At 40.5% G+C, this 26811-nt stretch overlaps 3 protein-coding genes and 1 long non-coding RNA gene across 8 annotated transcripts in view; 3 read left to right on the top strand and 1 right to left on the bottom strand.

Annotated features, from left to right (window-relative positions):
- Nucleotides 1–34: 34 nt before the first annotated feature.
- LOC110980204 (leucine-rich repeat-containing protein 14-like) lies at nt 35–4665 on the top strand. Of its 2 annotated transcripts, none has more exons than XM_022236641.2 (4): nt 35–162; nt 444–923; nt 1858–2093; nt 2499–4665. In XM_022236641.2, exons 2-4 carry the CDS (start codon nt 509–511, stop codon nt 3348–3350), a joined length of 1503 nt encoding a protein of 500 aa, XP_022092333.1. In that variant the 5' UTR covers nt 35–162; nt 444–508; the 3' UTR covers nt 3351–4665. The 2 variants fall into 2 exon arrangements, with proteins under 2 accessions (XP_022092333.1, XP_022092335.1); XM_022236643.2 differs by having other exon boundaries at nt 66–154.
- Nucleotides 4343–8688, bottom strand: dnal4 (dynein axonemal light chain 4). Its single transcript, XM_022236662.2, has 3 exons — nt 8450–8688; nt 6803–6886; nt 4343–6319 (listed from the first exon to the last, which is right to left on the bottom strand). Exons 1-3 carry the CDS (start codon nt 8525–8527, stop codon nt 6155–6157), a joined length of 327 nt encoding a protein of 108 aa, XP_022092354.1. The 5' UTR covers nt 8528–8688; the 3' UTR covers nt 4343–6154.
- Nucleotides 8689–8731: 43 nt separating this feature from the next.
- The window catches only part of endov (endonuclease V), a 54231-nt gene continuing 36151 nt past the window's right edge, over nt 8732–26811 (top strand). For 2 of the 4 annotated variants that reach the window (XR_015425804.1, XM_022236648.2), the window contains exons 1-5: nt 8734–9177; nt 11579–11744; nt 12421–12555; nt 14228–14267; nt 14986–15098. Coding sequence is in view for 3 of the 4 variants with exons in the window: in XM_022236648.2 (XP_022092340.2) it covers nt 9014–9177; nt 11579–11744; nt 12421–12555; nt 14228–14267; nt 14986–15098 (618 nt within the window). In the remaining variant the exon portion in view is untranslated. Of the gene's footprint in view, nt 9178–11578; nt 11745–12420; nt 12556–14227; nt 14268–14985; nt 15099–26811 lie in introns of all 4 variants that reach the window. The other 2 variants (XM_087138661.1, XM_022236650.2) reach the window with 2 other exon arrangements.
- On the top strand, nt 15105–26111 carry LOC147798666 (uncharacterized). Its single transcript, XR_015425808.1, has 4 exons — nt 15105–22003; nt 23651–24708; nt 24873–24941; nt 25206–26111. It is a non-coding gene; the product is annotated as an uncharacterized LOC147798666 (long non-coding RNA).

Below are 26811 nucleotides of genomic sequence, written 5' to 3'. Positions count from 1 at the left end.
TGATTTATCAAGGCGCTGACGTGATGAACAGAAACGCACCGTCAAGAGAGGGCGCTATGAAGAAACTTCAGCACACTGCACCACCATCTCTAGTACAGCTTGCATGCTGCATGCGAAACACCTTTTACTCGAACCATCACAAGAACTGTTGCGGGTTTGCACGTAACTATTTTCCCCTCTATAACAGAACCATAAACCGACTCGAAAAACTTTTCAAAAAGCTGGAAATAGCAGTTTATCGTCTTAGTTTTGACAATGCCAGTTGTAGATCATCATCATGTAGATCTCTGGACGTTTTCACTGAACGTGTACAATGGTGTAGGCCTGGCATTAAGTTACCGGAGCGAAGGCTGCCATAGTTGACATTGTACACGGTCAGTGATCTTAATATGCATAAGTTCAACCACTAATGAAATAATACCAGTTTGGTTTTTGTCTTCCAGTTGACAGTGGGATGTAACACTGTACAGAAAGGCCTTCATCAAGTTTTGACCTCACTTCATCCAGTATGTTCTCATTTGACGTACTCTACGGGGCCAACACGGCAGCTAGCAGGATGTTTGGAGCTCGTGATGGCGTCCCTTCCCTCCTCGATCGCTGTGCCAGGTTCATCGTAACCTCCTGGCAGGTTACGCGGTCCACACTGAATATCCTGCCCCACGACCTTTACGAGGTGCTCCTGGGCGAGGCATGCCAGGCCCTCCTGTCGCACCGGTCAGGGTCGCCGGGCCTGTTCCTGACGTACCTCGTCCAGAGGTGGCCCAGCCCCGTCTTGCGGCCGGGAAATACAATTTCAAGATACAGGCTGGACATGCAAAGCCACAAGAAGACTTGGGAGCTAGTCATGCACATTGTGAATGGCATGTGTCAACCCGATGATCAGTGCAAACTCACACTATTGGACCTGTCAGATATACCAATTAGTGAGTTCGTAATTTGTCAACAGTATGCACATTTAATGTATATCTGTGGCATGGTTTGAGAGTAGATAGATCCAAACTTGACAGTATACGTATAGTTTCTGACACAAATCCTGACACAACTACTTTGTCAACGTCCAACACCTCATGGAGCTGTTACGCCCCAACTATAGCATAAGTCCCAACTATAGTTGGGACAATCCCAACTGTAGTTCTGCAGTTGGGCTGGCCCAACTATTGTTGACCAATGTCTGTGGGAAATGTCTCAACATTATCCAAGTCAATGTGTCTCACACTTGACACAATTCATCTAAAATGTGGCACCTCACCTGTTCATCTAGCCCTATGACCAGTGACGTGACATTTGTAAACAATATGACTTTGGCACATGCTGGGCACATCATGCACACAGGACCTCTCTGTTGTAGTTGGGCCAGCCCAACTGTAGCACTCTAGTTGGGACGGGCTCAACTATAGTTGGGACTGATGCTATAGTTGGGACGTAACAGAGCTAACATCAGTTATGCATCTCTAATCAGCCATGCGTGTTAGTTTTGCCTTACCTCCAACATAATTCAGTTGCCATTACAATTTCAGGCACTGTTTGAAATTTTGATCAGTATGTTTATATGCCACCGTCATTTTTTGTGTTTAACAGGGAAGATGCTTTGGCATGCATGATTCACCTTTGTGACAATTCCTTTTCATTTCCCTTTCTCAAAGCATTAAGCCCAAAAGCTCCCAAATTTAGTCACACCTTAGAAAGGCCCCTAAAATGTACGAATCCCAAAGATCCTAGAGAAAAATTGATTCCCGTGAAATTCAGTCCTGGATCCACTCTTGGCTGTTCCATAGGATTTTCATTACAATTTGCCTCGATGACTACATTGCATTTTTCAGAATCCAACTTCTCGTTTTATTTTCTGCTCCATTTTAGATGGCAGTACGTGCCTCAATGTTCTTCAAAAGATTTTTGCATCGCTCAACAGCAGGAGCCTGACTGTCGTCATGGACTTGTCCCTAGACTCTGAAAATTACCACCCAGTCAGGCGCTTGCTCAGAGAAGTACGTCATTCCAAAGTTGGCAGCTTGAAGGTGCTGTGTCGCAGGCTGGTCTTGAACTCCTTAGGAAAGGACAGGCTGCTTAAAGTGCTCAGTGGTGAAGAACCAGAGGTCAGTTCACATGCCTTTGTCATTTGGACACATCTCTTGTCATCGCTGACACCACAGACTGTACTTGAGCGTGCACTCCTTTCGCACCAACTTGACAAAGTTCCATAATTTTGACATTTGTTGAACTGTAACTGGGCACTGCTTGTGCACATTCAGTGCATTTTTACCGGGTATTTTCACAAAGTAAAACTTTCTCAGTCTCCCACGTTGAAAGATTTCAAGGTAAAATTTTTCTTTATAGCCCTCTAGTATAAATGGGGTGAATTTGTGTAACACGCTTGAAAAGCATTTTTATCCAGATGGTCTACCTACTTCATGCTTCTTGTAAATAGCAAAGTTATGCAGGTTTCATTGGTTATTTAAAAAGGAAATTCTGAAGGTGTTTCTTATTCTAACTTTCTCCAGCTCATTGTTGCCTTAAATTTGGAGATGAACCCTCTTGAAAACCAAGGGCTCGCAGCTGTTCTACCCTCCTTGGTCAAGTTCCCTAACCTTCAGGCCTTAAATTTATCATACAACCTGATCATCACAACCAAGGACCAGACTACGGGGCCAATGGTTGCGCAGGCATTTTCCAACTTGAAGCAGTTGCGGAGATTGAGTCTCAGCCACAACATCCTCACTGGATCTCTCAGAACACTTTTGGAACCACTCGCCCAACCTCTACAAGCCCTTTACATCTGTGAGTGCAAGCTGTCGTCCTCAGATCTCGCCTATCTGGCCAACTCCCGTCACGCCAGGAGCCTGCAGGAGCTGGATCTGGGCTTCAACAACCTCAAGCAGGAAGCCATCAATTTGGAAAAGCTCCTTGATGCAGCGGGGGACACGCTCCGTTACCTCAGCCTGGACAACACCCGTCTGAACCAGACAAACTCCCCAGTGAAGCTGTGGGCTCGTCTGAGTCGACGTCTCCGCAAACTGGTGGCAGTGTCAATGAGGGGCAATGATTTCTCCCCCGAGGACCAAGTGGCCGTTTTAAAAAACCTTGCCAAAAATGGCCACTCAGTGGTGTACATTGGAGTCTGCATGGTGTACGAGCCTGACATAGATGATTTCTTCATGGACAAGTGGGATGTCGGCAACGATCGGGTGACGCAGTTCTTCGAGCTTTACAATGCATGTGGTGAGCCCGAGGAACCAGACATGTCACTGAGCAAAAACAAGACACGTAGTGTCATTGTCCATGATCTTGATGTTGTCAACAAGCGGGATGCCTTAATATTCATTCACAATCTTGAGGAAGAGTGCAATCCTTAAACAGATGAGGTCAAAATTACCTAATTATTATACCCTATGCAGTTTTTCTGTATGAAATGAATGCACAGCTGTGTACACCTTTTTACAAAATCCTTGAGACTCCACAAATTACCTTATCATAACTGGGACCTTGTACTACCGCTTTTGAAAGCAAAGAATACAGAGACTCTGTGATCTCAAATTTATCTTGTGAGCAAGGTGTTGTATCAACAGCAAATTACTATCAGTGTTCGACTGTGTAGCGTTTCTAATTTCATTACTGTTGAGTTTGGGACAAATTGGGCTTGAAAAATTGAATTCTAAAACTGTGCTTATCAAGAATTTTCGTGGTGTTGAATGTAATTAGAAGCTCCAGGCTTGGGTTGGTCTGTTTTTAGGTTTTTTTAAATCTTTTGTTTTACGGTTGAACAGGTACATGTATTAACAATTTCAATTTTGTAGAAGTTTGCAGTCTCTTGAAATGTATGGACTAAAGGCCAACGTGGCAAGAATGAGGGTACATAATTATCTATTTATTATTAAGCACTGTGGCCAAGTATATCATGAGCCATCCAGTTTCAAGTTCATCACACGCTACATACATTTAAAAAGACCCGTGACAAAAGCATTCCCTTGTCATTGTTCAAGGTGGTGCTTGGGACAAGTTGTCTTACTGAAGACTTGTAGCTGGACTTGTGAGGGACCCAGCCACAGTGCTGATCATTAGCCTTGCAAGTTTGCACCCCTGGAGTGCCATTCACTATAGAGGCTTTGCGTGGTAGCCATCTTGCTGGGCAGTTTTGTTCTACACGGGAAACCTTTGTGCATACCCCGTGGAATAAAAGTGCTGGCCCACAAGATGGCAGCCATGCAAGCCTTCAACAAGGGATTACTTTGAATGTTGTTCATGTTAAATCTGATCTTCAACGAGTACACAGGAACGTGCATTTGCCATGTTTACAAACTTGTTTCTCTGTGTTTGTTTATTAAACAGACTGACACTAGATCAGGTATTCTATCTCTGCAGACATATCTTTATTTCTAATTGCAGGGCATCAAACATAAGTTATCAAACAGACCATAACTTCCATTTTAGGTAAATACTGCAGAAGTTGTGTATGTTCCACTAAATGTACATATAAAAGCAACATTTTTCTCGGGAGTCTCCCTTTGTAGTTAATGTAAAGATGACCAGCTTGATGATAATGTTCCTCTACTGTCATTAGGGCAATGATTAATTGCATTTCTTTTAGATACTTGTGTTGATATAAGAAATGACACAGACTAGAGCTAAACTTCTGCATTAAAAAAACCAAACCGTGGTGAATAAACCTTATTTAAGACTTACTTCAGTCATTCTCAAATTACAAAAGCAATAAGAATTACATTTTGTATGGCATTTCAAACAAGAAAAAGGGATGTTAAGATCTTCAGAGGATCCCCAAATTACCCCAAATATAAAACATTTTCAAGGAAATATGTACACACACTAACAAAATGGTTAAGAAAACCCTATCTGTACATAATTCAAGTCTATTATCTGGGGAACAATATGAAAGTACATATCTAATGAAGCTGGTAGTGGTATTGTTCAAAATCACATGAATGCCAAGAACAGAAACATAATGTCGACATTTTACCACTAGAAATGTTAAACTTGCGTCACTCTACCTCCGCAGCAAGCTGACACGGTTTGATAAAAAATTGCTTTCTGTAGTGACAGTTGCTTTTTAAATCAAGTTCCGGTCTCACAGGTACATATACTTCTACTTGGACATAAACAAGAAGTTTTCTTGATTGTCTTGAAGCTGGTCCCTGAATCAATCCACTCAAGAAGGAAATGTGGCAATTTTTGTTTCAATCGAGGCATCATGTTCTGCACGAAGAATACAATGAAGTACTGAAACACTAAACCACCAAAACACCGACAAGTCTCCTTTGAAGTATTAATCACAAAGAAGCATTGAACTCAGCGAGAATACAATGCAAATTGCAACCATATCGAAACAACTAGGCTACACAAGATATAAGATGCTTTTTTAGGGGAGGGGGAACACTCGGGAGCAAACTGATAAATCATCATTGGTGCAGGGGCCAATTCTGAGGTATTTTAAACAAAATTTGTGATTTTCATCTCTTTTTCTCCTCGCCCTGTCTTTTCCTGGTTTTGTTACCATCTTGCCATCACCTTGTGACCACAAACAGGCAAGAGGCCTACTTCCCTTGACAGTACTGTTAACATAATCCAGCACTGCAGTCACCCAATTGTGTGTTCCCTGAATTGAAGTAAAAAAGGGAGCATCAAGCAACAGAATGTAAATTATGCAACAGTCTCTGAGTTCTGCTGTTCTGAAGCCATCACAATGCAGCAAAGCCAGGTGTTAGATATTGGCCATTTCAAAGGTTGTCATGGCAAGCAGAATACAGGTACACGTGAAGACTATTTGGCTGTCATAAATCAATCAAATTTGTACATATACGTATGATACAAATAATTTGAAGTCTAGTAAAAACCTTGTAAGCCCAACTGCAGTGGAGAGATTTTCATCTGAAAAGGAACTCAAGGTATTAATTCATTTGAAAGAAACACCAGGAATACACTGAAAATTAAACTGAAACATTTCTCAGGATGCTTCCACGATTCCAGGCAGATTGCAATGCCTTTTGTTAATCTCCACGGCAAGGACTTTTCATCCTCGATTTGGCTACAGCCCGATATTTACAGGCCAAAACAAAAGATGAAATTCAACAGACAGCTTAGTCATTCAATAAATATTACAACACTATCTCACTACATCACTAGATCTGGAATGAATACCGAGTAATTATGAGCATTTCCACACAGTCACAGCCATGTTGCCTCCAAAGAACAGGTAAAGGATATTTTTGGTCTCATGGGTGATTTCGAAGCCGTAGCCTTCCCCGACGATGGCGTGCCAGGAGGACCCAAACTTCTTATCCATCGCTTCCTTGATCATTTTAGCAGCAGTCTATAAATGAATTATAATGAACCAAAACGAAAATATCAAACTGAAAGTGGCATCGTTTGACTAAAAACTAATTCAAAAAAATCTATATATTTTTTGGCACACCTGTCATACATCCTTCAACCACATTAAATTAGGGGCACTGTGCATGATAGGCCTAACATTGTGTCCAAACCTGGCAACTACATCAAATTTGCAATTTAAAGTTTTTGCACTGTTTTGTTTATTCTGTTTTTCAGCACGAAACATTTTTGCTAAATTGGAAAGTTCAAAAGTAACCCGGATATCTGCAATTTTCTGTCCATTTGTTTCACCCCCATCAAAAAGTGAGGCTCATGATTAACTGGCCAATCCCTCTGCTCAATAAGTGGGACAAATCTTCCCCACCCCGTCCCCCAACATTTACACCCCTGAATACAATGAACAGATGTCGTCATATCAGATTACCCACGACCAAGAGAAAACGTTACACAAAAATCAATTTACCTCATTGTTGCTGGAGAATTTTTCACAAGCTGTGACGCACAGCTCTACAGCTTCAGTACGCATCTCTTCATTCATGTCTGAGTGCTAAGAAAACAACACAAAAACCATATCACTTTGCTTGCTACTTTATGAATATCAGGATTCAGTTACAATTATCCCGTTAATCAATATTTCTGAGGTCCGTTTTTGTGTAAGGGGAAGAGAATCTGGATGAAAGAGCAGGGCTTCATCCTGCTGCTAATTCTGGATCTACCTTATTGGAGACTTTGAAGCCTTAGTTTGTTGATCTGAGCGGTGAGAAAGGGACCTTGTGTTGGATTCAAAGTTTACCTCACCGCTGAGAAGAGATTCTAATACAGACATTGTTGATTTTCCCTACAGTGGTATATCAGCCATAAGAAAGCAATAACATGCATGTCTTAAATTAAAGATTGAACCGGGGCAAGATGGCAAACTTCACCGTGAATACACGTAAAACATTGTAATTGCACGAGCGCCATTTGAGCAAGCGATATGCCTGCGCAATGCACATTAATGCACAGGCGCAGGCGCTGCGGTAGGCACGTGCACCTGGTGAGCCTGCGCCCAAGCATTATCGTAAACTGTGCAGGCGTATCGCTTGCTCAAATGGCGCCCATGATAATTACATCTTTTGGGCAGAGTTATCCATCTTGCGCCTTCGGCGCTATACGATCTTAGTCTTAAAACAGCCCTACTACTAGCATGGCCAGGATATAGAGGTTATGTGTTGTCAGAGCCTTGAAGACTCTTGTTATTTCAACTTAATAGTTACAATGAAAACACAAAAAGGTTTACTTGAGCCTATCCAAGTGAACCAAAGACCTTGCTGTCCAACTCCACCTTAATGCATTTATGAACTCTATTGCAAAGACAGAGCGCATCATTAACCTGACCATACTGGTAGGGCTACGAAGCATTTACTCAGAATTTTTCAGGACAGTCTCATAGGGGTTGTGCATAGGGTGTCAAATGACGTCCTTGTATGGAACTCTATCCCTGTATTTTCTTACAATCGCCAAGACTGTAGTTTGTAGATTTATACATTTATCTTAAGTTTCATGTTTCCTGTGCAACATTCTCCTCAACGAAATTTAAAAATATAATCTTACAGACAATGGATGATCAACATCTGAAATGTTTTCAGCAAATTTATGTTGTCAACTGTAATTTCAGCCCTCAAATAAGCCAAAGTGGAAAGGGTTCCATACACAGACAACACTAATTTTCCCTTAAAATGCTATAACAACCATCAAAAATTCCGAAGCACTGACTTAGAAAAAGGTTAGTGTACAGAACTAGGGGCGTGTACTGTCCGTATGGAACTCTTTCCACAATATTCACCTAAACTAGGCCTAAGCCTACATGTACAGCTGCTAGGGATTAGGCCTACACACGTTAAGGAACAGGGTCAAAATGTCAGTTATTTTGTAAAAGCAGACTTTGTTTCCAATTATATGAACGAGGGAATCCCCAAAATCACTCAAATTCGATGACAAACAAGTTACTAATGGGCCTACCAGGGCTTAGATTACTTCAAGAATTGTAAGTGTTAGGCACAACCCTTGTGCACGGGGTTGTGCGTTACAGTTTTGGAGGTCATGGAGGTATATGCAGAATGATCCCTACCCGAATGAGTGGATAGCTCTGCAAGCGTCTAAAATCAGTCTCCTTCTCTTCTTTCTTCCCTTCCTGAGGTTCGTCCATTCTTAAATTTGTGGCTATGCTCAATATCCTTCAAGTTTCAAACAACTTCTATAAATAAATTGCAGAATAAAGTTGATTTTTACGAAATAAAAGCAACCACGATACTCCGGCCTGTCCAAAATTTTGTTGTGGTTACCGATGCAAGTACGCAAGCGCAGAAGAACGTTTGTCGAATCAAGATGGCGGCGCCCATGATTCATGCTGGAAAGTTGTTTAGAAATTTTCCCCGCAAGTAATTTAGTATTGTGAGAAAATAAAACACAATTATTTCAAAATATCCTTTGAAGAAATTGAAGTATATTTTTATACTACAGAGTATATTCTACATTGTTAATACTGTTGGAAAGCTGCCTTAGAACTTGTCGTCAGTTTCACTTTCAGCGGCAGACGTATCGCGATCGATAGTGCATAAGCCTTCGACCCCTGAGGGCGCTACAGCACAAAAACAGGAGGCCTGAGGGCCGGCCGGCGCCGCGCGCTGCGTGCATGCAGCTAGTGCTGCAACCTGTTGGACAAAAATGCAAAATATTGCGTGCAGTCGCGCAGGAGCATATCACAGCCATGACAGCACATGATGCAAGCAGAGTGATGGCAAATGTGCCAGTGCAGACTGACGAAGTATTTGAAGAAATTCACAAAAAGTGGGAAAGGTATGAACAATCAAGGAATGAGTTCAATACGGACGCAGCGCCGCTTGAGACCCAGCACATGCCCAGGGCCTTTGCACGAACCCTGCCTGAGGCTGAGGTTGGCCTGAAAAATTCCAAATCCAAGTGTGTTTTCTCGACTTGGTTTTTTTCCCTCCAAAATAAATTGAACTGGCGACCATTTTAGTCCGAGCATAGTCCGAGGAACTTGGACCCTATAAATCGCTTTTTTTAACATTTGGATATGGTCGGGCAATAGTTAGTAGGATGACCATATCCAAATGTTAAAAAAGGCAATTTGTAGGGTCCAAGTTACTTTGACTACGTCCGTATATGGAACTCTTCCCACAATCAATCGCAGGAATTAGGCCTACAACTGGGTCTAGCCTAGTAGTAGGCCTAGGCCCTATTAGTTGATGTACCCTAAGTAACGTGGCACGGCCCCTAATGTGGCGCACTTGCATTTTTTGCCTCTCGTGTCTTACCGGAGCAATATTTTTACCTCTAATTCCACAGTTGATATAAGTTATAAAAACTTCATCAATATTCTGATTCATAAATCGTTGTATTATGTACATGCTACAATTATTGAAAACTCCTGATGAAATTTTTATTTTCGGCTGATTTTTCCGATTTTTTTCTGATGGCAAAATGAATACTTTCAAAATGTGCACAAAACTACAAAAACAATTTTCTGACAAGGGAAGGAATGTTGCTTTACAAGAATTTGATCAACATTAAAGAATTTTGAAAATGTTTATGTAGGATTTTCTGAGATTTTTTAAAGTGCACTTTATTAGGAAACACTCGGCTGAATTTGAGCCCAATTCCAGATGCCGACATTTTTGGATTTGAGACGAAATGTCATGACACTGGAATTATTCAGAGGTTCAACACCATGTACCATGAGGGCTGTAGTACGAGTATTTAACCTAATGACTTTGCAGTTTTTCAACAGAAAGGTTTGGCAAACGCTGTGAGAGGAAAGTCAAGTGAAAGTTGAAATGTGCCAGGTCAGGGGACTATACTATATAGGCTGGGGCGGACATCCGGGACTTTCCCAAAATGGTGGGTTGCAACCATTTCGCGCTGGTGAAAACTACTGCAACCATGACGCCACGCGCGAACCAGCCAGTCAGAGGATCGGGCTACTCAGTTTTTTCTTTGATCAGTACGTACACGCATGCACGTCACAGTTTTCATCGGCATGGTGTGGTTGCTATCTGCCATTTTGCCAAAGTCCCAGATCCCCCCCCCGCCTATAGTAGAGTCCCCTAACGTGGCGCACTTCAAGATTCACTTGACTTCCCGCACACAGCATTGCCAAATCCCTTCCTTGAAAAACTTAAAACTCATTTAGTTATAAACTGGTACTATTATCTTCATGATGCATGGTGTTGAACCTTTGTGAATTATTTCAGTGTCATGAAATTTCATTCGAAATTAAAAACTCTCAGCATCCAGAAATTGGGCTCAAGTTCATTTCAAAAGAGTTCATTTCGCATGTCGGGAAGAAAATCAGGCGAAAATAAAATTTCATCCACACTTTGTAGCAGATATGGTATGTAAAATCAAGATTTTGAATCAGAATATTACAAGTTTGATGAAGTTTTATTGATTGTGAAATTTGAGCTTAAAATATTGCTCCATGAAAACACAAGAAGAAAATTAAAAGTGCACCACGTCAAGGTGCAGCAACATACATGCATGGAGATTGGAAAAAACAAGTACTACGTCTACTCAAATTAAAAATTGACATTTTCTTCTGATGGTTTTGAAGTGTTTTGAAAAAAAATTGACTGAATTAAATTCTTGGTTTCTCCTCCGAAGTCAGTTGTCTGAGAAAAAAAAATGGATCTTTATACTTTCATTTTTTTGTGTTGTCTGAGTTCCAACCCTGCAAAATTTCATGCTATATTTGCAATCCAATAGAAAAATGCCAGCCTAAACTGCATTAGGCCCTTAGGACCAAGCTTTGAAATTTGCGTTCACCGTCTGCACTGCGCTATGGCCACCACATGAAAAGTTCAGTACGTGAAATAATACGAGGCCTATTCTCGGTACTTTCAGAACACCTCCACGTTGTTTCAGTCAGGTTTTCATCTCCTCCAGAGGTCTACATGAGTCAAAAGTTGCCTTTGAAGCTTCAAATAATCTTCCTTTTATACAACAGGAGGATTAAGGAGTCTTTTGAGGGGGATGTTGCTAGAATTCAGAAAATGAACAGTAGTATTGAGATGCGAGCCCCCACCACCTTTGTTCCTTATATTACCATCATTTCAGGTATATTAAACAAGAAATTTTTCCTTCGTACAGTTTACTGTATTGATACAGTAACCGTGGAAATACACCAAAGGTAGTTCTTTTTGTGTGAAACTGACCATTTTTCATACAATTTGTACAGTGAACAGCAAGAATTGAAGAAGAAACTGGTGTTGGAGGATACAAAGTCCTGGCAGTCGGATTTTGATGGCCTCTGTCGTGTCGGAGGTGTTGATGTATCTTTTGTCAAAACGAGTTCCACCCTGGCCTGTGCATCACTGGTAGTGTGTGATTACCCAGATCTGAAGGTAAAATGCAAAATCATGAAGCCCGACCAGCTGGTTTTGTTGAAACTTGGTGCAACTTTGCACCATGCAATGCTTATTTGCACAAGCTTTATGTGATACATTTGTGGTGTAGCTGTGCTGTACACAAACAAATTTATTGCCTTAAAAATTTTATAGCCGCAAAAATATTCGGCATGGCATTAGCATCTTGGAGGACAGTCATAGCTTTTACGACAGTTGTGACAGTAAGAATTAACACGAGTTATTGAGCAGCCATTGAATTAGCTTAGCTTACCATTTTGAGCAAATATGTCATCCGAACTAGGGCATCAATTTTCAAGGCTTGCTAAGTCTTAACTTCGTTCAGGCTTTCTCTGCATTGAAATGAACACCATGGCTGTTCAAAGCCACTTCCTGGCTTGTGCTGCATCTTCGTCTTTATTTGACCTTCACAGAAGGAAGAAATGTTATAACAAGCCCAAGTTGTTAATTTTTGCCTGTTTTCCATACCAGCCTGTGAAGGTAACATGTACCCCCTCCCCGGACTGGGGACGGGCGGCTTTGATTTAAGCACTTTGGCCCCACGGACTCCTGCTTCTCCAGCGTCATTTATTGCTGTCAGCACGTCAAGTGTCTCCATTAACTCCCGACTTTAGTGTCTCAAGTCAGTTTTGTGTCTTGTCATATGCCTCTCCAGGTAATCTACTCTGACTGTGAGCTGGTTCACCTTGACACTCCTTACATACCTGGCTTCCTAGCATTCAGAGAAGTTAATTTCTTCCTCAACCTCCTGCACAAACTGAAGGACAAAGAACCCAACTTAATGCCTCAGGTAGCTATTGGGATTTGGGCAATTTTTCACCATATTCTCTATTGGGGTGTAGAACTTTGGATACCTTCTTCGTCACTTGCTCCCATGGATTTCTCAATGGGAACTTGTCTGAATCCTCCGAAAGCCAACACGGCAAGCAACCAATATTTTCTGTATAAAAAAGCAGTACGCCAATCGCAGCATTGTGCATCGGACCAGGCTCCACTCATGTTTGGGACCATTTCCACGTACTGAACCGGTTCTGATACTTGTCACCAACACTAGCCAGTTAACGTTGGATTTTTTTTACCCTAAAAAGCTTCTGGGGGTGGGTTTTTCACCCGCATATTCTTCAACCTTGCAATTGCACTTTGACCCAACCAAGCATGACAGGTTAATGCGTCAACCCCGGAAATGAAAAAAGATTTGGTAAACGTGTGTACACATCCTCTGTGAAACAAATAAGGAAAATTTGTCATCTGGCATCAAGTGGTTAACAGTTACTTACAAACCTCTAAGACAGTGAAAAAAAGCTTTGAAAGTTTTTGTCCAGAAAGTTCGAAATAAAAGCCATATTGTGCATATTGGTAATTTATTACATTTGACCAAAAATTACCACTGTTTCAAATTTAAGTTTTTTGGATCAAATCAAACGTGCTATCCAATGCTGACAACTTGGTGAGATCTTTCTGACCTAATCTACAAAGGTGTGAAAAGCAAGAGAATCATGATGATCTCCTTGGGCAAAATTCAAAAAGGCATTTTCTTGTTTTCAGGAAGGGACAAAGGTGTGCTCCATAAACATTACGCTAAGCAGTGAAAGGCCAAACTGGCGCTACCTGAATTTTTTTTTCATTTACGCAAAGGAACAAATCCAACTCTGAAACCAACACGCACAATGGCAACAGCATGCGAATTGCCAATACCATCTTCCTACTTGTAGTTTTTGAGTTTTTACAAAGAAAAAAAATTATGTGAATATTACCAATCCTTAATTACGGTCAAAGTGAAGATTGGACAGGACAGTTTCTCATTTTTTATGGTATTTTAAGATATATGCATTTGTGACAGGTATTTAATTATTTCTTGAAATTAATTCTACACGGATTCTTTTCTCTCATAAGTGATCAACTTCAAATGCAGTTTTCTTGCTGTTAAATTATACGATGGATAGAGGAATTTGCTTCTGTGTGAAGAGAGCGACGAGTCGTTCATACTCTTTATGGCTTAGCCCGTTTCTGTACTAATTATGAATATGCATCCCCCCAAAGGCAACAATAGCTGGGCTCTCTGGCACTTTCTGTGATTCTGCTAAATCTTTGAAAGCTTCCTGGTTTGATGTTTTCATGTTTTTTTTTGGGGGGGGGCTTCTATGCACTACATGTTGTATTTTGGGAGATTATGATTCGTTGTTTTGGTTGCTTTCTACCTGTATGCTGTTTTGCATGAGGACAGTTGATATATGTCACTTCACAGCAGTGCACAGGTTTTACATATATCGTTAAGAAAAGTCAGGAAATTACAGTTGGCCTTTATAACAGTTTGTAGAGGTTATGCGCGGTAGCCATCTTCCAAGTCAGTGCTTTTGTTCCATTGGGATACACATGAGCAGATCTTTTGGGCATATCAAAAGCAAGTCACTGGCCGGAAATAATGGCTGGCATGCATAACCCCTGTATACACTTGATTTCAGGTCATTCTAGTCGATGGCAATGGCATCCTTCATCCAAGAGGTGAGAGAACCGGGATAGAACAGTAATACAAGTAAATGTATAGCCTGGCTTGAGGGTGGATGGGCGAGGCAAAGTAGCAGAGCAAAGGAGGTGGTTTGTCAGCCAGGGGGACCTTTAGTGTAGCAGGAGTGTTGCAGCACCTACAGCAACCCCTCCCCTCCCTTCCTGCCATCTTGAATATCAACTTAAAATGACTGTGTGGTATAGAGCACCTATCGCCCACGATTCCCTGGCCCTGTACTTTAGAATTACACAGCACCCGTCTTCTTTGTCGGAGGCTAAATATACAAACGTGATCTGGCTATCTGTATGCTGTGTACACGGGTATGGCTGAAAGGGTTCAAACGTCAAGCGCAGCTCGACTCGCCTCTGACTGAAAACACGCTAATCCCCATTTAGTTTTGCAAACGTACACGCATAATCACAGTTGGAGAAGTCTGAGGAGGTGGAATGTGTATATGCCGTCCGAGACGGTTGCAAATATTGCTCTGGGGACATGCCCTGGAGTGTTGAGAAATATGAGGTTGCGGTAAGAAATTTGCAAATACTCTTCAGGTGACTCTTTGGTGGTTGGCTGTGCATGAGAAGTTGGCCGCCCTATTTGGCCTTTCTCTGCAAGTAGTTAGAAGTATCAAGATTGTACTGTGGCTCCTATTAACTGCATTCTGTCTGGAATCAAAGTTTACTTTCCTAAGTATTCTTGTTCTGATCCCCTCAGGTTTTGGCATAGCCAGTCACCTGGGTGTACTGAGTGGCATACCGTGCGTGGGCGTGGCCAAGACACTGATGCAGGTGGACGGCATCGCCAAAAATGAACAGTTTGCAGAAAAGGTAGGTCTGGGTTCTAATGTTTGACTTAGATGGATTTAGAAAGTTTTCTGTCAAAAGTGGCCATGGGGTCAACAATTTAACATAAATTTTGGATTTTTTGCCTTGCATGACGTGTATTTTAACACTGTATACTAGGGGAAGGCCCAGAAGGCTTGTGAAAAAAAACCACAAGCATACTCCTGTTGGACTCGAACCCACGACCTCCTGCTTACTAGTGTTGAAATACACGTCGGGCAGGGCAAAAATCCAAAATTTATTTACACCTCCCCGGCGCAAATCCATCTTTGAAACAAATGAACAAATTCAAGTCATAGGATGTAGAAGCCCAATTTGCCCTGACCACGAATGGGAGGACCTATCAACAGGCTACAGCCAAGTCTGTATGTAGTACCTGGTGCTGTCTATAATCATTTCTGCACTTCAACGATTTCCCTTGGTTTGGTCCAAGTTGTAGAAGTTCAAACTAGTCCATGGACGTGAAACATGTATGAAACCCCTCAAGCATCCGTGTGTTACGACCCGACATTGTAGCAAATATCGCATCAGTGCTTTGTCTTAGGGTGTTAGAAAAAAAAAAGGCAACAGTGTGGCAGCAAATGTCACACAGATCTGGAACAAATTATTCTCAAGGGTCATCGTCCCTATGTTAAACTCCAACTCGGTAACAGACTCTGGCTTCAGTGACTTGTTTCAAAAGGTCAGAATTTCTGTCCCAAACTAACTTGTGCCTGGAACAAGTTCATTGCTTACCTAGTACCAGCATCAACTAGTCAAGCCAACAGATTCATCAGTGAACAAGGTCACTTTGCTGAGTCCACTGTATTCAGTTTTACCCATTCGGGTATTCGTATCATTTTCATCCACAGTGTCTGTGCAAGCTTTTCTCCTACACTAATCAGGCATTCCATCGCTTACAAATGCCCATTTGGCGTTACACCTTCTCGGTAGTCATTAGAATTACAGTTATAACCTCGTCAATAAGAGCACTGTTCATATGTAATGTTAACGTACTTGGTATTATGTCCACAGTTGTCCGTTATTTCAATCTTGAGGATCCGTAATAAGTATTACATGTTTATCACATGCCTGCAGAATCTTACATCGGAGCAGCATATTTCTGGCATTTTTGATTGTCCTCCCACCTTAGCGCTATTGGTTGTTGGAAGTAAAAAAAAAATTCTTCACAATTGGCCGTAAGTTTTTTCTCACCCAAAAAGTGTGGGGTGTGTGATTTAATAGCCCATCCCACCTGTCAAAAAGTAGGGGGATGTACCCCCATCGCCCCTGAATTTATGACTATATAAACTTTTAAAATACATGTAAATTCTTTCGCGAATTAAAGTAAGTTAAATGACTAGTTAGGTAGTCTGAGTAACCAGGACTCTATGAATCACTTCTTTTAACATTTGGACATGGTCAGGCGAAAGTAGAGGCCAAGTGCCCTTCCTTCCCATTAATCTATTTCCCTCAACATACCCTGTACCCCAAATCAAATCCTTGGATACCACCCTACAAAACAGTCGTCAAACTGTCTCATGTGCCCACTTAGGGATTCAGTCGGAATTGAAGATTCAAATGATGGTGGTAAAGTTCACTTACATTTGGGAAGAAAAGAGAAAGTTTCCCTTCAAATTGAAATTGGAAATGTTCTTGTCTGCCAAGCTCAAAGTTGTTATCTTCACAATATCTGCTCAGGAGAGAATAAGTAGGCACCTGTTGTGTGTCCATATGATAAACTTCCATACGGCTTGACCAGGAGACTACTGCTATGTACCTATAGTTGCCCATGTGAGAATAAGTAGGCACCTGTTGTGTGTCCATGTGATGGACTTCCTTACGGTTTGACCAGGAGACTACTGCTATGTACCTATAGTTGCCCATGTGAGAATAAGTAGGCACCTGTTGTGTGTCCATGTGATTGACTTCCATACGGCTTGACCAGGAGACTACTGCTATGTACCTATAGTTGCCCATGTGAGAATAAGTAGGCGCCTGTTGTGTGTCCATGTGATGGACTTCCATACGGCTTGACCAGGAGACTAATGCTATGTACCTATAGTTGCCCATGTGAGAATAAGTAGGCACATGTTGTGTGTCCATGTGATGGACTTCCTTACGGTTTGACCAGGAGACTAATGCTATGTACCTATAGTTGCCCATGTGAGAATAAGTAGGCACATGTTGTGTGTCCATGTGATGGACTTCCTTACTGCTTGACCAGGAGACTACTGCTATGTACCTATAGTTGCCCATGTGAGAATAAGTAGGCACCTGTTGTGTGTCCATGTGATGGACTTCCATACGGCTTGACCAGGAGACTACTGCTATGTACCTATAGTTGCCCATGTGAGAATAAGTAGGCACATGTTGTGTGTCCATGTGATGGACTTCCATACGGCTTGACCAGGAGACTACTGCTATGTACCTATAGTTGCCCATGTGAGAATAAGTAGGCACCTGTTGTGTGTCCATGTGATGGACTTCCATACGGCTTGACCAGGAGACTACTGCTATGTACCTATAGTTGCCCATGTGAGAATAAGTAGGCACCTGTTGTGTGTCCATGTGATGGACTTCCATACGGCTTGACCAGGAGACTACTGCTATGTACCTATGGTTGTCCATGTTCTGAATTGGTCTGAGGCCAGGAATATCATATTCTTGCAGGTATCCCTGCTGTTCCAAAAGGCGAATTTGAGTGGGTGCTATTCATGCCAGGTCAAGGTCACATCGAAACTGATGAACATGGTAAAAGCATTTGTAGATCTGACCTGGGACATGTTCTGGAGGAAAATGGTAATCTTGTTCAACTTCCAAGTCGCCTAACACTCTAAAGTGTGCAAAGATGGTAACAGACCACCAGAAGGTATGGACATTGTACAGAATTGCTCAAGAATCAATAACAAACTCCTGCTATCGTTTGTTCGCAGTATCCTCTTGACAATTAACACAACAGTAGACATTTCGCAAGCGCATTTCTTCAAGTAAGTCGTGAACTGCAGAAATCCCAATTATTCATTCGCGGCAGACTGCGTTGTTGAATTGCTGGACAGGATCTTCATGTACCGAACCAGAGTGCGATCTGGAAATCTAGAATTCATTGATGCAGGAAGGGCAAGGTTTGCCCAAGTTTGGTTTGGGAGAGTGTATCCACTGTACAGAGAATCACAAGTAGCTGACTCGCTAATGCGGGGGAAAAATGCCTTCAGAATGCAAGAAATGTGTAATCAAGATACCGTCACTGAACACTAGTGGTGTACGTTATACTGCAGAGGGAGCTGATTTCAAGTTGGCAGCTGATTTCAAGTTGGAAGCTGTAAATAATTCAGCAGGTGCAGCGTTTAATCCTCAATGTCCCTTCAGGAAAGGACTGGATTTAACTGCCTGTACTTGTTATGAAAAGATGATGATAAGGAGGAAGAATGTTTGTGAAGCAGCTGGTACCCTAGATCCAGCAGATCAAAACCAATCCAAAAGATGCGGGACACTTAACTCTGAAGAGGTACTTTCTTTTCGAACAATCCTATGATCACAAGGATATGTGAGTTGTCCAGAGGCAGATATTTTTATACTTCAGGAGTGGAGAAAGACAAACCAATAACCTGAAGCATTTCAGTACCCGCGCTTGTGACATTAGGTCTCAATATACTGACTTCATCTCAGATGCTCTACTGAATATTTGAAGGAACTAAAATTATACATCACAGAGAATGAAAGCAAAATGCTTTTGCCATCCACAACATGATTGTGGAAATATTAAAAGGTCACTGTTATTAAAAATCAAGCACAGCAAATATTCAAGATAAAGAAATGCAGAATGCACTTCAGTATATCATGAGGATATTAAACAAAGGGCTTTGGAGTCTTACTGTTTGGACTTCGATGCAGAGATCACCCTTTAGTTAGCTCAAGAAGATGCACAACTCACAGAGGGAGACATTGGAGCTGAGCAGGCACAAGAAAATATGATAGATGAAGTCTTGTGATTGTGCAATGTCCAAATCAATTTTAAGGCAATTTGTCATCATGTGCACGACATAAAAATACTTTCTTGCTTTTTGTGGAATTACGGTGACATTTTGTTGCTGTTTTCATGAAAGGTCAAATCAAAAATATGCTTATTCCACAATTCCGGTCATGTCAAAAGCATTCTGCAATCAGCATGAGGTTGACCCTTCCTGAAAATGGTAATAATTTTAAGAACAATTTTCAAAAAGAAATCATAACCAGATCACGACGATAGCTAACCACAAATATATTTTATTGTTTGTATGGCAGTTTCTTCAGATTGCTTTGTCAATCTGTCAAAAAATTTCCCAAGTGACTCTTTGAGTCACAACTGTTTTGCAGTGTTTGAAAATATCTTGAAAAGTGTAAAATTCTGGCCTTGCTTTATTTATGTCATTCTTATTACAGGTTTCATTATCGGTACAGTCAGCCCATAAATAACCGTCGTTAATGAACTACACGTAGTTAGTTGTTTAGGATGTTGCCCCTTTTATAGAATGACAAAGTACTTACAAAGTTTGTAACATGCAGAGTGATGAAGGGGTAACACCCCTTTAATATCAATTCTAGTACCTCCCGAGATGTAGTTGTGCTGATTTCTGCCCACTGGTATACATGTACCTGGTGTTTTGCCTACAGTGTTTTGGAAGGAGTGTGATTGTAGAAGTCTCTTTTATCAACACGGCAGGAGTAAGGCCTGTACTGCAAGTAGTTATAGGTACCTAGTTGAAGGCGTAAATGATCCTGGAAGGGTCAGATTTGAGTGTAAACCCTGGTCCTGGAATTTGGAAAACTCGCTCCCCATTGTCATCAATTCACATTTCTGCATCTGCAGGTGACAGTCCCTCCTTGTTTATCAGCGGGTAGATTATTGTCCTCTAACTTGATGAACATTGACGCATCCACCATTTTACACATACACGTCACTTTGGTTAGCAGTCCCTTTTTAGCAGGATACTTGCGTTGTCTTCTTTTCTTGACATCCAGTTCAAATTCATAGAAAAATGGTTCTGTGTGGTGTTTGTAGTTTGCATAGCTTCAATGACAAGAAAATTTAATATTATTTAGAAAAGTTAGAAGAAACAGAAGTTCTCTATTGCAAAATCTATTGCTATTTGATGGTCATATTGTGTCCACAGTTATTGTCTGTTATTTCAATCCCGAGGTCTATCTAGTCCTCATACTCGAACCTTAAACTCTCAGGAATAACTCACAGTTCTGCCGCATGAGTCTTGAATCCAATGTAAACAATAATCACACAAAGTTCATTCCACATCTACCAGAGCGATGAATGTATTTAATGAAATGGTTTCTCAAGCGAACATCTTGGTGGTAAAAATAATACAATCTGGTTTTCAGAGTCGTTTGATCCAGGTAGACTTGCATTCACTCAGGCTTTTGTTTAGGATGAGGCAAGAGACGGTTTCAGACTGTGGCACTCCATTCTTCGCCTGTCTTGCATGTGTAAAAAGATCACCCCATAATCCCTTGTGGTAGCCGGCTCCGTATGCAAATCTCACTACTGAGAGTGAAAGGTACTCAAGGTCACATGCAAATGTACGATGTAAACAAAACAAAGGTTACAATTAGCATGTAAGAGTACATGTATGAGGTCTTGGGAACTACACTTGGGTTTCATGTAGATAATCGCTTGATGGACTATCAATATGCAAACATTATGTGCGAAGGCTAATCAGAGGATTTATTTCCTGAGGAAAACTCAAAGGAACTGAAATTATTTAATGTTGATCGGGATATTATCTTGATGTTTTTATCGATGTGCCATTCAGTGTGTCGTGCATTTTGTTATGTAGCACGGGAAGGTGGCCTTGCGGCGAAGAATCTTGGCAAAATGGACAGAATTATTAGATCCATGGGAAAAATTAGGGGAGATAATGTTCTGGATTTTAAATCAATTTACGAGGTGGCAATGTTGGCAAAAACATTATTGCTTGATGATACACACCCACTTCGACCACTCTTAAACTTTATCAAGTCAGGAAGATTACGTCAACTGAAGCTTAAAGTGTAAGGTCACAATACTGGCCAACTTTCATGATGCAAAAAATGAACTTTAATTTATCAGATGATGTAACCATTTTCAAGCTATGTTTGCTTGAGATTATAGTTGTACATGTATTTGAGAGATAAAGATAAATAATTCAGTGTAAATGCGAGTCTATAATTTTTATTCACGTTGAAGAGCAAATTTTAGTTCAAAATGGCGCCCAAAAATGGGACATTGCTTGAACAAAATTTAATGAACTCAATTACTTTACTTATAGCTCACGTATTTTATCACAATGGTCATATTTTTGAGTAAAGCAATGAAGTAATATTTTGGCCCTTTACAAAAAAAAAATAAATAAATCCACGCTCCAAAATGGCAGCTGAACCTGCGTTAACGTTCGTTTCACATCGTGTCCACCACACCATACCATGACGAAAAGGGCCAGAATCATCATTTGCAAGCCTCACCCTTACCTGTAAAAGCCATTTTTATTCGAAATGAGCTTAATAAACATCGTGTAAAATGTGTGCTAGACCATAATTACCCTCGAGGATGAGAAAACATCAACACATCGATCGCTATAATTTTCGTGTCCACTTTGTAACTAACGTAAAATGTCCACATGTTTTAACTGGTGATCAACGCAGTCTGACTAGTGGTCGTACACGTACACGTGCAATGGTACCCTGCATGGATGACCTAAAGGTCAATTGTTTTAGGCTCGATTACGTCTTTTCCGAGATAAAGCTATTTTAAGCACCGTGTCCACCGCGCGCCGCTTTCGCGCCTTTTTTGTAACGAACGGAGGAAGTTGCTGCGCGCGACAGCTTTCCCTCCAACAATCAGGAAAATAGCAGCCAATATCCGGAAAAAGAGCAGCCAAAAGGTTTGTATCAACTTAAATAGATTTTATTTTCTGTATTTTTTTGTGAAAAGAGGTCAGATGGCATTGTAAAAGGGAAGATTTTAATGGATAGTCAATGGGTGATTTTGGGGCTTTGTAGCGGACCGCGTGGATGGTTTCGTGTGAATCGTGTCCATGTTTAACGAACGGAAGAAAAAAATAGTAAACATCTGAAGTCCCTCTTGAAATTGCAAAACGACAAATAATTTACACTTTTTAAGCTAAAGTCCATCACAAAAATGAACAAACTTAAAGAATAGCCGTGCCAAGTTTACGAAATCATCAGTGTTTCGCGTTCGTTACACACCGTGATATTTTACAAATGGTGTACGTGTCCGCAGTCACGAACGTAAGAAACACTTGACATTTGTGTAAAATATACAAAAATCAGCGAAGAACATAAGTTCATGTCCGAGTTAAATATGTCAGAGTGAATGATACATTTCTCCATGTTTGAGGTTTCGTTATTTGTTGTAAATGCAATTCGTAGACTGAAGTTTTGGGTGGTTTTTTCACGTTAGTTTCAGCGGACAGCCATTCTAAACGTTCTTCGTAACGAACGGAAGAATATTTTTTTACAGTGATTGAAAATGTCAAATCCTGTTGTTTTACGAGTTGGCATTCCAAGTAGTGTCCTTATGCAATGATATTACTAGTTGACGGGGCTAAATTGCACTTTTGAAATTCGTTTTCTGTGAGTTCGTATAACGTTAGTGACAGCGGACAACTTCGCCCCGACTGAATACCGGCACTTTCGACTTCGCCCCATTCGTATTAAAATTCGCCCCATTTGTCATCCAATAGTATGGGGGCGAGTTCGCAGTGAATTAAAATTAAATGGAGCGAAGTTGATGTAACACGTAGGCAAGTGATGTTTACATAGGGGAACTTGCCTTTGTGGAACCCCTGGGGTCCTGTTTGAGTTTTTTTTTTTTATGTTTCTCAGATGTTTGCACACATGTATTTTGTACTTTTGTAGGCAAGGAGACATTCTTGCCATGGTGCCCGCATAATTGTTTTTTTTTTTATTATTATTCTGCTTTTTAAATATTTAATTACAGAAGAAGTAACGCTTTATTGTTGGATGTATTTATTTATTTATTGTTTAATTTATACAAGGTGCCATAAAGTATTTTTTAAATGTGTGTTTTTTAAAATTTATTCTTAATGTCTTCATGTTCAGTGTTTTTACATGTACATGTATATACAGTATACTTATTTTATTAATTTGTTAATTTCCCACATCTTGATGTGGGGAGACAGGTCTGTGACCACAGTGATTCCGTATTACTTTTGTCTCCCCTATGCCCATCTTGCTTGTGATGTATATTGAATTTTTGGCATGAATAAATAATAATAATAATTAATTAGGCCTAGTCAGAATCCCTGTGACATGTCTTTTTGTGTTTATTTTTTTTCACATTAGTGTTTTACCTCTTTCTGTTTGTATGGTTGTATTTTTACTGCGCTTTTTATTTCTTAAATTTTGTTTGTAATTGGCAATGGCATCTTTTATCCAGACTGTTCAAAAATAGAAAGGGCAATAGCAGTTTTTTTAATTGGTAGATTTTATGGGTTGAATACATTTCGAGTTTCTACTTTGGTTTTTTTTGGTAATTTATACAACAGGTACAGAGTACAAAATGGCTGATAACCCACCTCGCTATAGTCTTCGAGTGATGAAGAGGAAGTTGGATGGACAGCACGAGATAGCACAGGATGAACCTCCAAAAAAAAGGAAGACTAATGCACAGTACCAGAGGGAATACCGGCAGCGCATCAAACAAAATCGTACTCTCTATAAATTACATTGCGCATCTGAAAACTTGAGGGTCAAAGAGTATCTTTCAAATTTAACAGAGGAGAAAAAAGCTCAATATCGCGAGACAACCCGACTTCGTGTCCGAAAATTTCGTCAGAGAAATGCAGCAGTGCCAAATTCAAGTAAAGCGAAGAAGGCAGCAGCACCCAAAACTCGTCTTGCAAAAGAAGCACAGAGAAGCAAATGGAGAAGACAGAAACAGAATCAAAGAGCAAAGCAAACAGCACAGGCAAAGCGGAAGACCAATGAAAAACGCAGGGCAAAGTATGCCGAAAAGAAGAAAAGGACATCCTCCATCAAATCAACACCACCATTAACACACTCGTCAGAGGCACGACAGATACCTGTATCAATCTCTAGTGGTAGTTTTCGCAAGGCTGTGTACCGTGCCAAGCAAGCAATGCCAAAAAACAGTAGACAGTATGCAGAAGTGTTGACAAGATTAATTCACAAAGCTACTCCAAAGAAAAAACAGCAACTAAAAGAGAAAGGAATTAGCGCTAGTCCAAGATCAAGAAGATTTCTGCAGTTCGCCAAAGAGTCGTGTGGGAACATCAAAGACGCAGTGTTGGGTATCAACAAGCAAAGAAATACGTCTTCCTTGCACAGGAAACGGGTATTAGCAGCAGCCCTGTCCGTGAAGCGGAAATACACCCATGGATACAGGCGGCATCTGAGAAAACATCTTGGACTTGGATTAAACCAAACGTGCTGCTAGGGTCGATGATGTCCGTCAATTGGATACAAGGAAAAGGAGGAGTGATGCACTCCCAACAGGTGTAGTTGATAGGGTGATTGAGTTTTATGGAAGAGGAGACATCTCAAGAGATCTGCCTGATGCGACCCTTCCTAACAACCCGAGCAGGTAATACAATTGTCTGTGGAAATGTTGATTCCTAGTAGGAAAAGACAGTACATTTATTTAACCCACGCTGATGTGGCCCCAGGCTCTTCTACAAATCAAGCCACTGCTGGTTATGTTAAAAAATTGTTCTATTTAAATTTTATTTTTCTTCTATCTTATTTCAGAAGCCAGAAAGGAGAAAAAGATTCAATGGTTGGATCAGATGATGCAGACCTTCCTGAAAACGCCAGCAGGTAATGCAATAGACCCCTGTACTGATGACACCAAGGTTTGTTTACGAGTGCCTTTCTATGGGACACAAACTCCGCTGTCACAGGTTCCTACCATACTGAAGCACACTCATAAACTAATGGGAATTTTGATCATCATTAGATCATCATTTAATCCAAGCTTATATGTCTGTAGATTCACATGTCCTTGTGAAAGAAGCTTTAGTAGTAATTAAATCAAAGATTATTTGATTTCAACCATTCCTGTTGCCATTTCTGTAATTTCAGGACCCCACAAGAGCCTGCCAATCGCCAGCTCACTGCAGGGGATATAGTTGTAGTCGCATTTGAGGATGCATGGTATCCAGGTGCCATCAAGCGCATCATTACTGATGAACTGGCAGTTATATACTGCATGGATCGTCCAAATAAAAATAAGCAAAGTTTTGTTTGGGAAAAAGATCTGACCGTTAACAGGAAATTCATTCTGTGTGTTGTTAATCCAAGTTCACTTATTCCAGATCCATCTTTGCGTTACTTTCACTTGGACAGCAAAGAAGTAGGTAAAATTAATGCGCTATACAGTGTCTATGCTAATAAGTATTTTTAAACGTTTATTGCCAAAAGTAGTTTTGTCTAAGTATGTCATCAGAGGTTTGTCTAAGGTCTGTAGTCAAAAGTTCATCAGTTTTTCAGCAAAGATGAGTCACCCAGGTGGCAAGAACTGAATAAATTCAATGAAATTCATTTAATGAGATGTGCGATGTTCTTCAGATGGGATCGTCAGTGTATAGCCTCCACAATGAAATACAGTTTTTAAGAAACAAGATTAGAATGAAAAATAAAATAGTCATTGACTCAATTTACTTGTTCCTCAGAATTGTTTAATGTTGGAAATGGTGCACATTTAAATATACATACATGTACTTAAGTTCACAATGTCAAAGATTGCAACTTCTGTGAAGCTCATGTGCAACCTTCTTGCATGCATATAGGGCATCTAAAAATAGGATGAAGTGGCTTATCAGAGTAGATCACAGAGATGCTCCCAAGAAATGAAAAAACATGTTTATGTATTAACACCTGCACATAGTAACATAGGCAATTTTCTGAAGGTGAGGCAACTACCTTGAGGGCTCCAGTAAAGCAAGTCATAATAAACTTGTCACATGAAATGTTAGCTTTGATTCGAAATTTTTGGTGTCCGTGTCATTTTTGTAACTAACGTTAAACTACAGGACAAAGATCTTTGAAATTGAGGGTATCTGTTCTTTGGTTGTCAATGATAATGTCCTCTTTGAAGTACTTGCAAGCTTCGCAACCAGCTGTTTTCCTCAAGTCGTCAAACTGCAAATCATTTAAAATTGTGTGTGAAAAAGTACACTTGTTAACGTTAGTTACGGTGTCCACCTTATTAAGATATCGTAAAATTAGTAACAATTAGCATTTTTTTAAAGATGACTTTCAGAAAGGAGGAAAAGCTTAACCACAACAATACAACTCCACATTGTTTTTCTTTGACTTTTATTATTGCATGGTTGACTGCAAAGTGGACACCGTAACCAACGTTAACTTATGAGGCCCCCCTCTACAGAAAGCACTGCATGGAAGAAAATTTCTTGGGCCGATTATCTTCCCATTGCTATTTTCTGATAGAGGGTGGTCCATTCTCATAATTTAAAAGTAAATTAAACACCTTTCACTAGATTGAATTTTTACCTATGTGTCCCATTTTTGTTAGCCAGTATTGTGTCCTTACACTAAAACAAATCGCTTTTGCTTTTCCTTTGTACCTTGTGCTATTTTGTGTTTTAACAATAATTTCTCCAGTGTGTCCTGTTTTTATAATGTTGGTTTAAATTTCTTCATTTTAATATTGTGTGTCTTTAATTTG

The sequence above is a fragment of the Acanthaster planci genome, linkage group LG07 (assembly GCF_054643075.1).
Source record: "Acanthaster planci isolate LZ-2023a linkage group LG07, COTS_SCS, whole genome shotgun sequence".
Lineage (NCBI taxonomy): Eukaryota > Metazoa > Echinodermata > Asteroidea > Valvatida > Acanthasteridae > Acanthaster > Acanthaster planci.
Note: the sequence above shows the minus strand (reverse complement) of the source record. Positions and strands in the feature narration are given on the sequence as shown.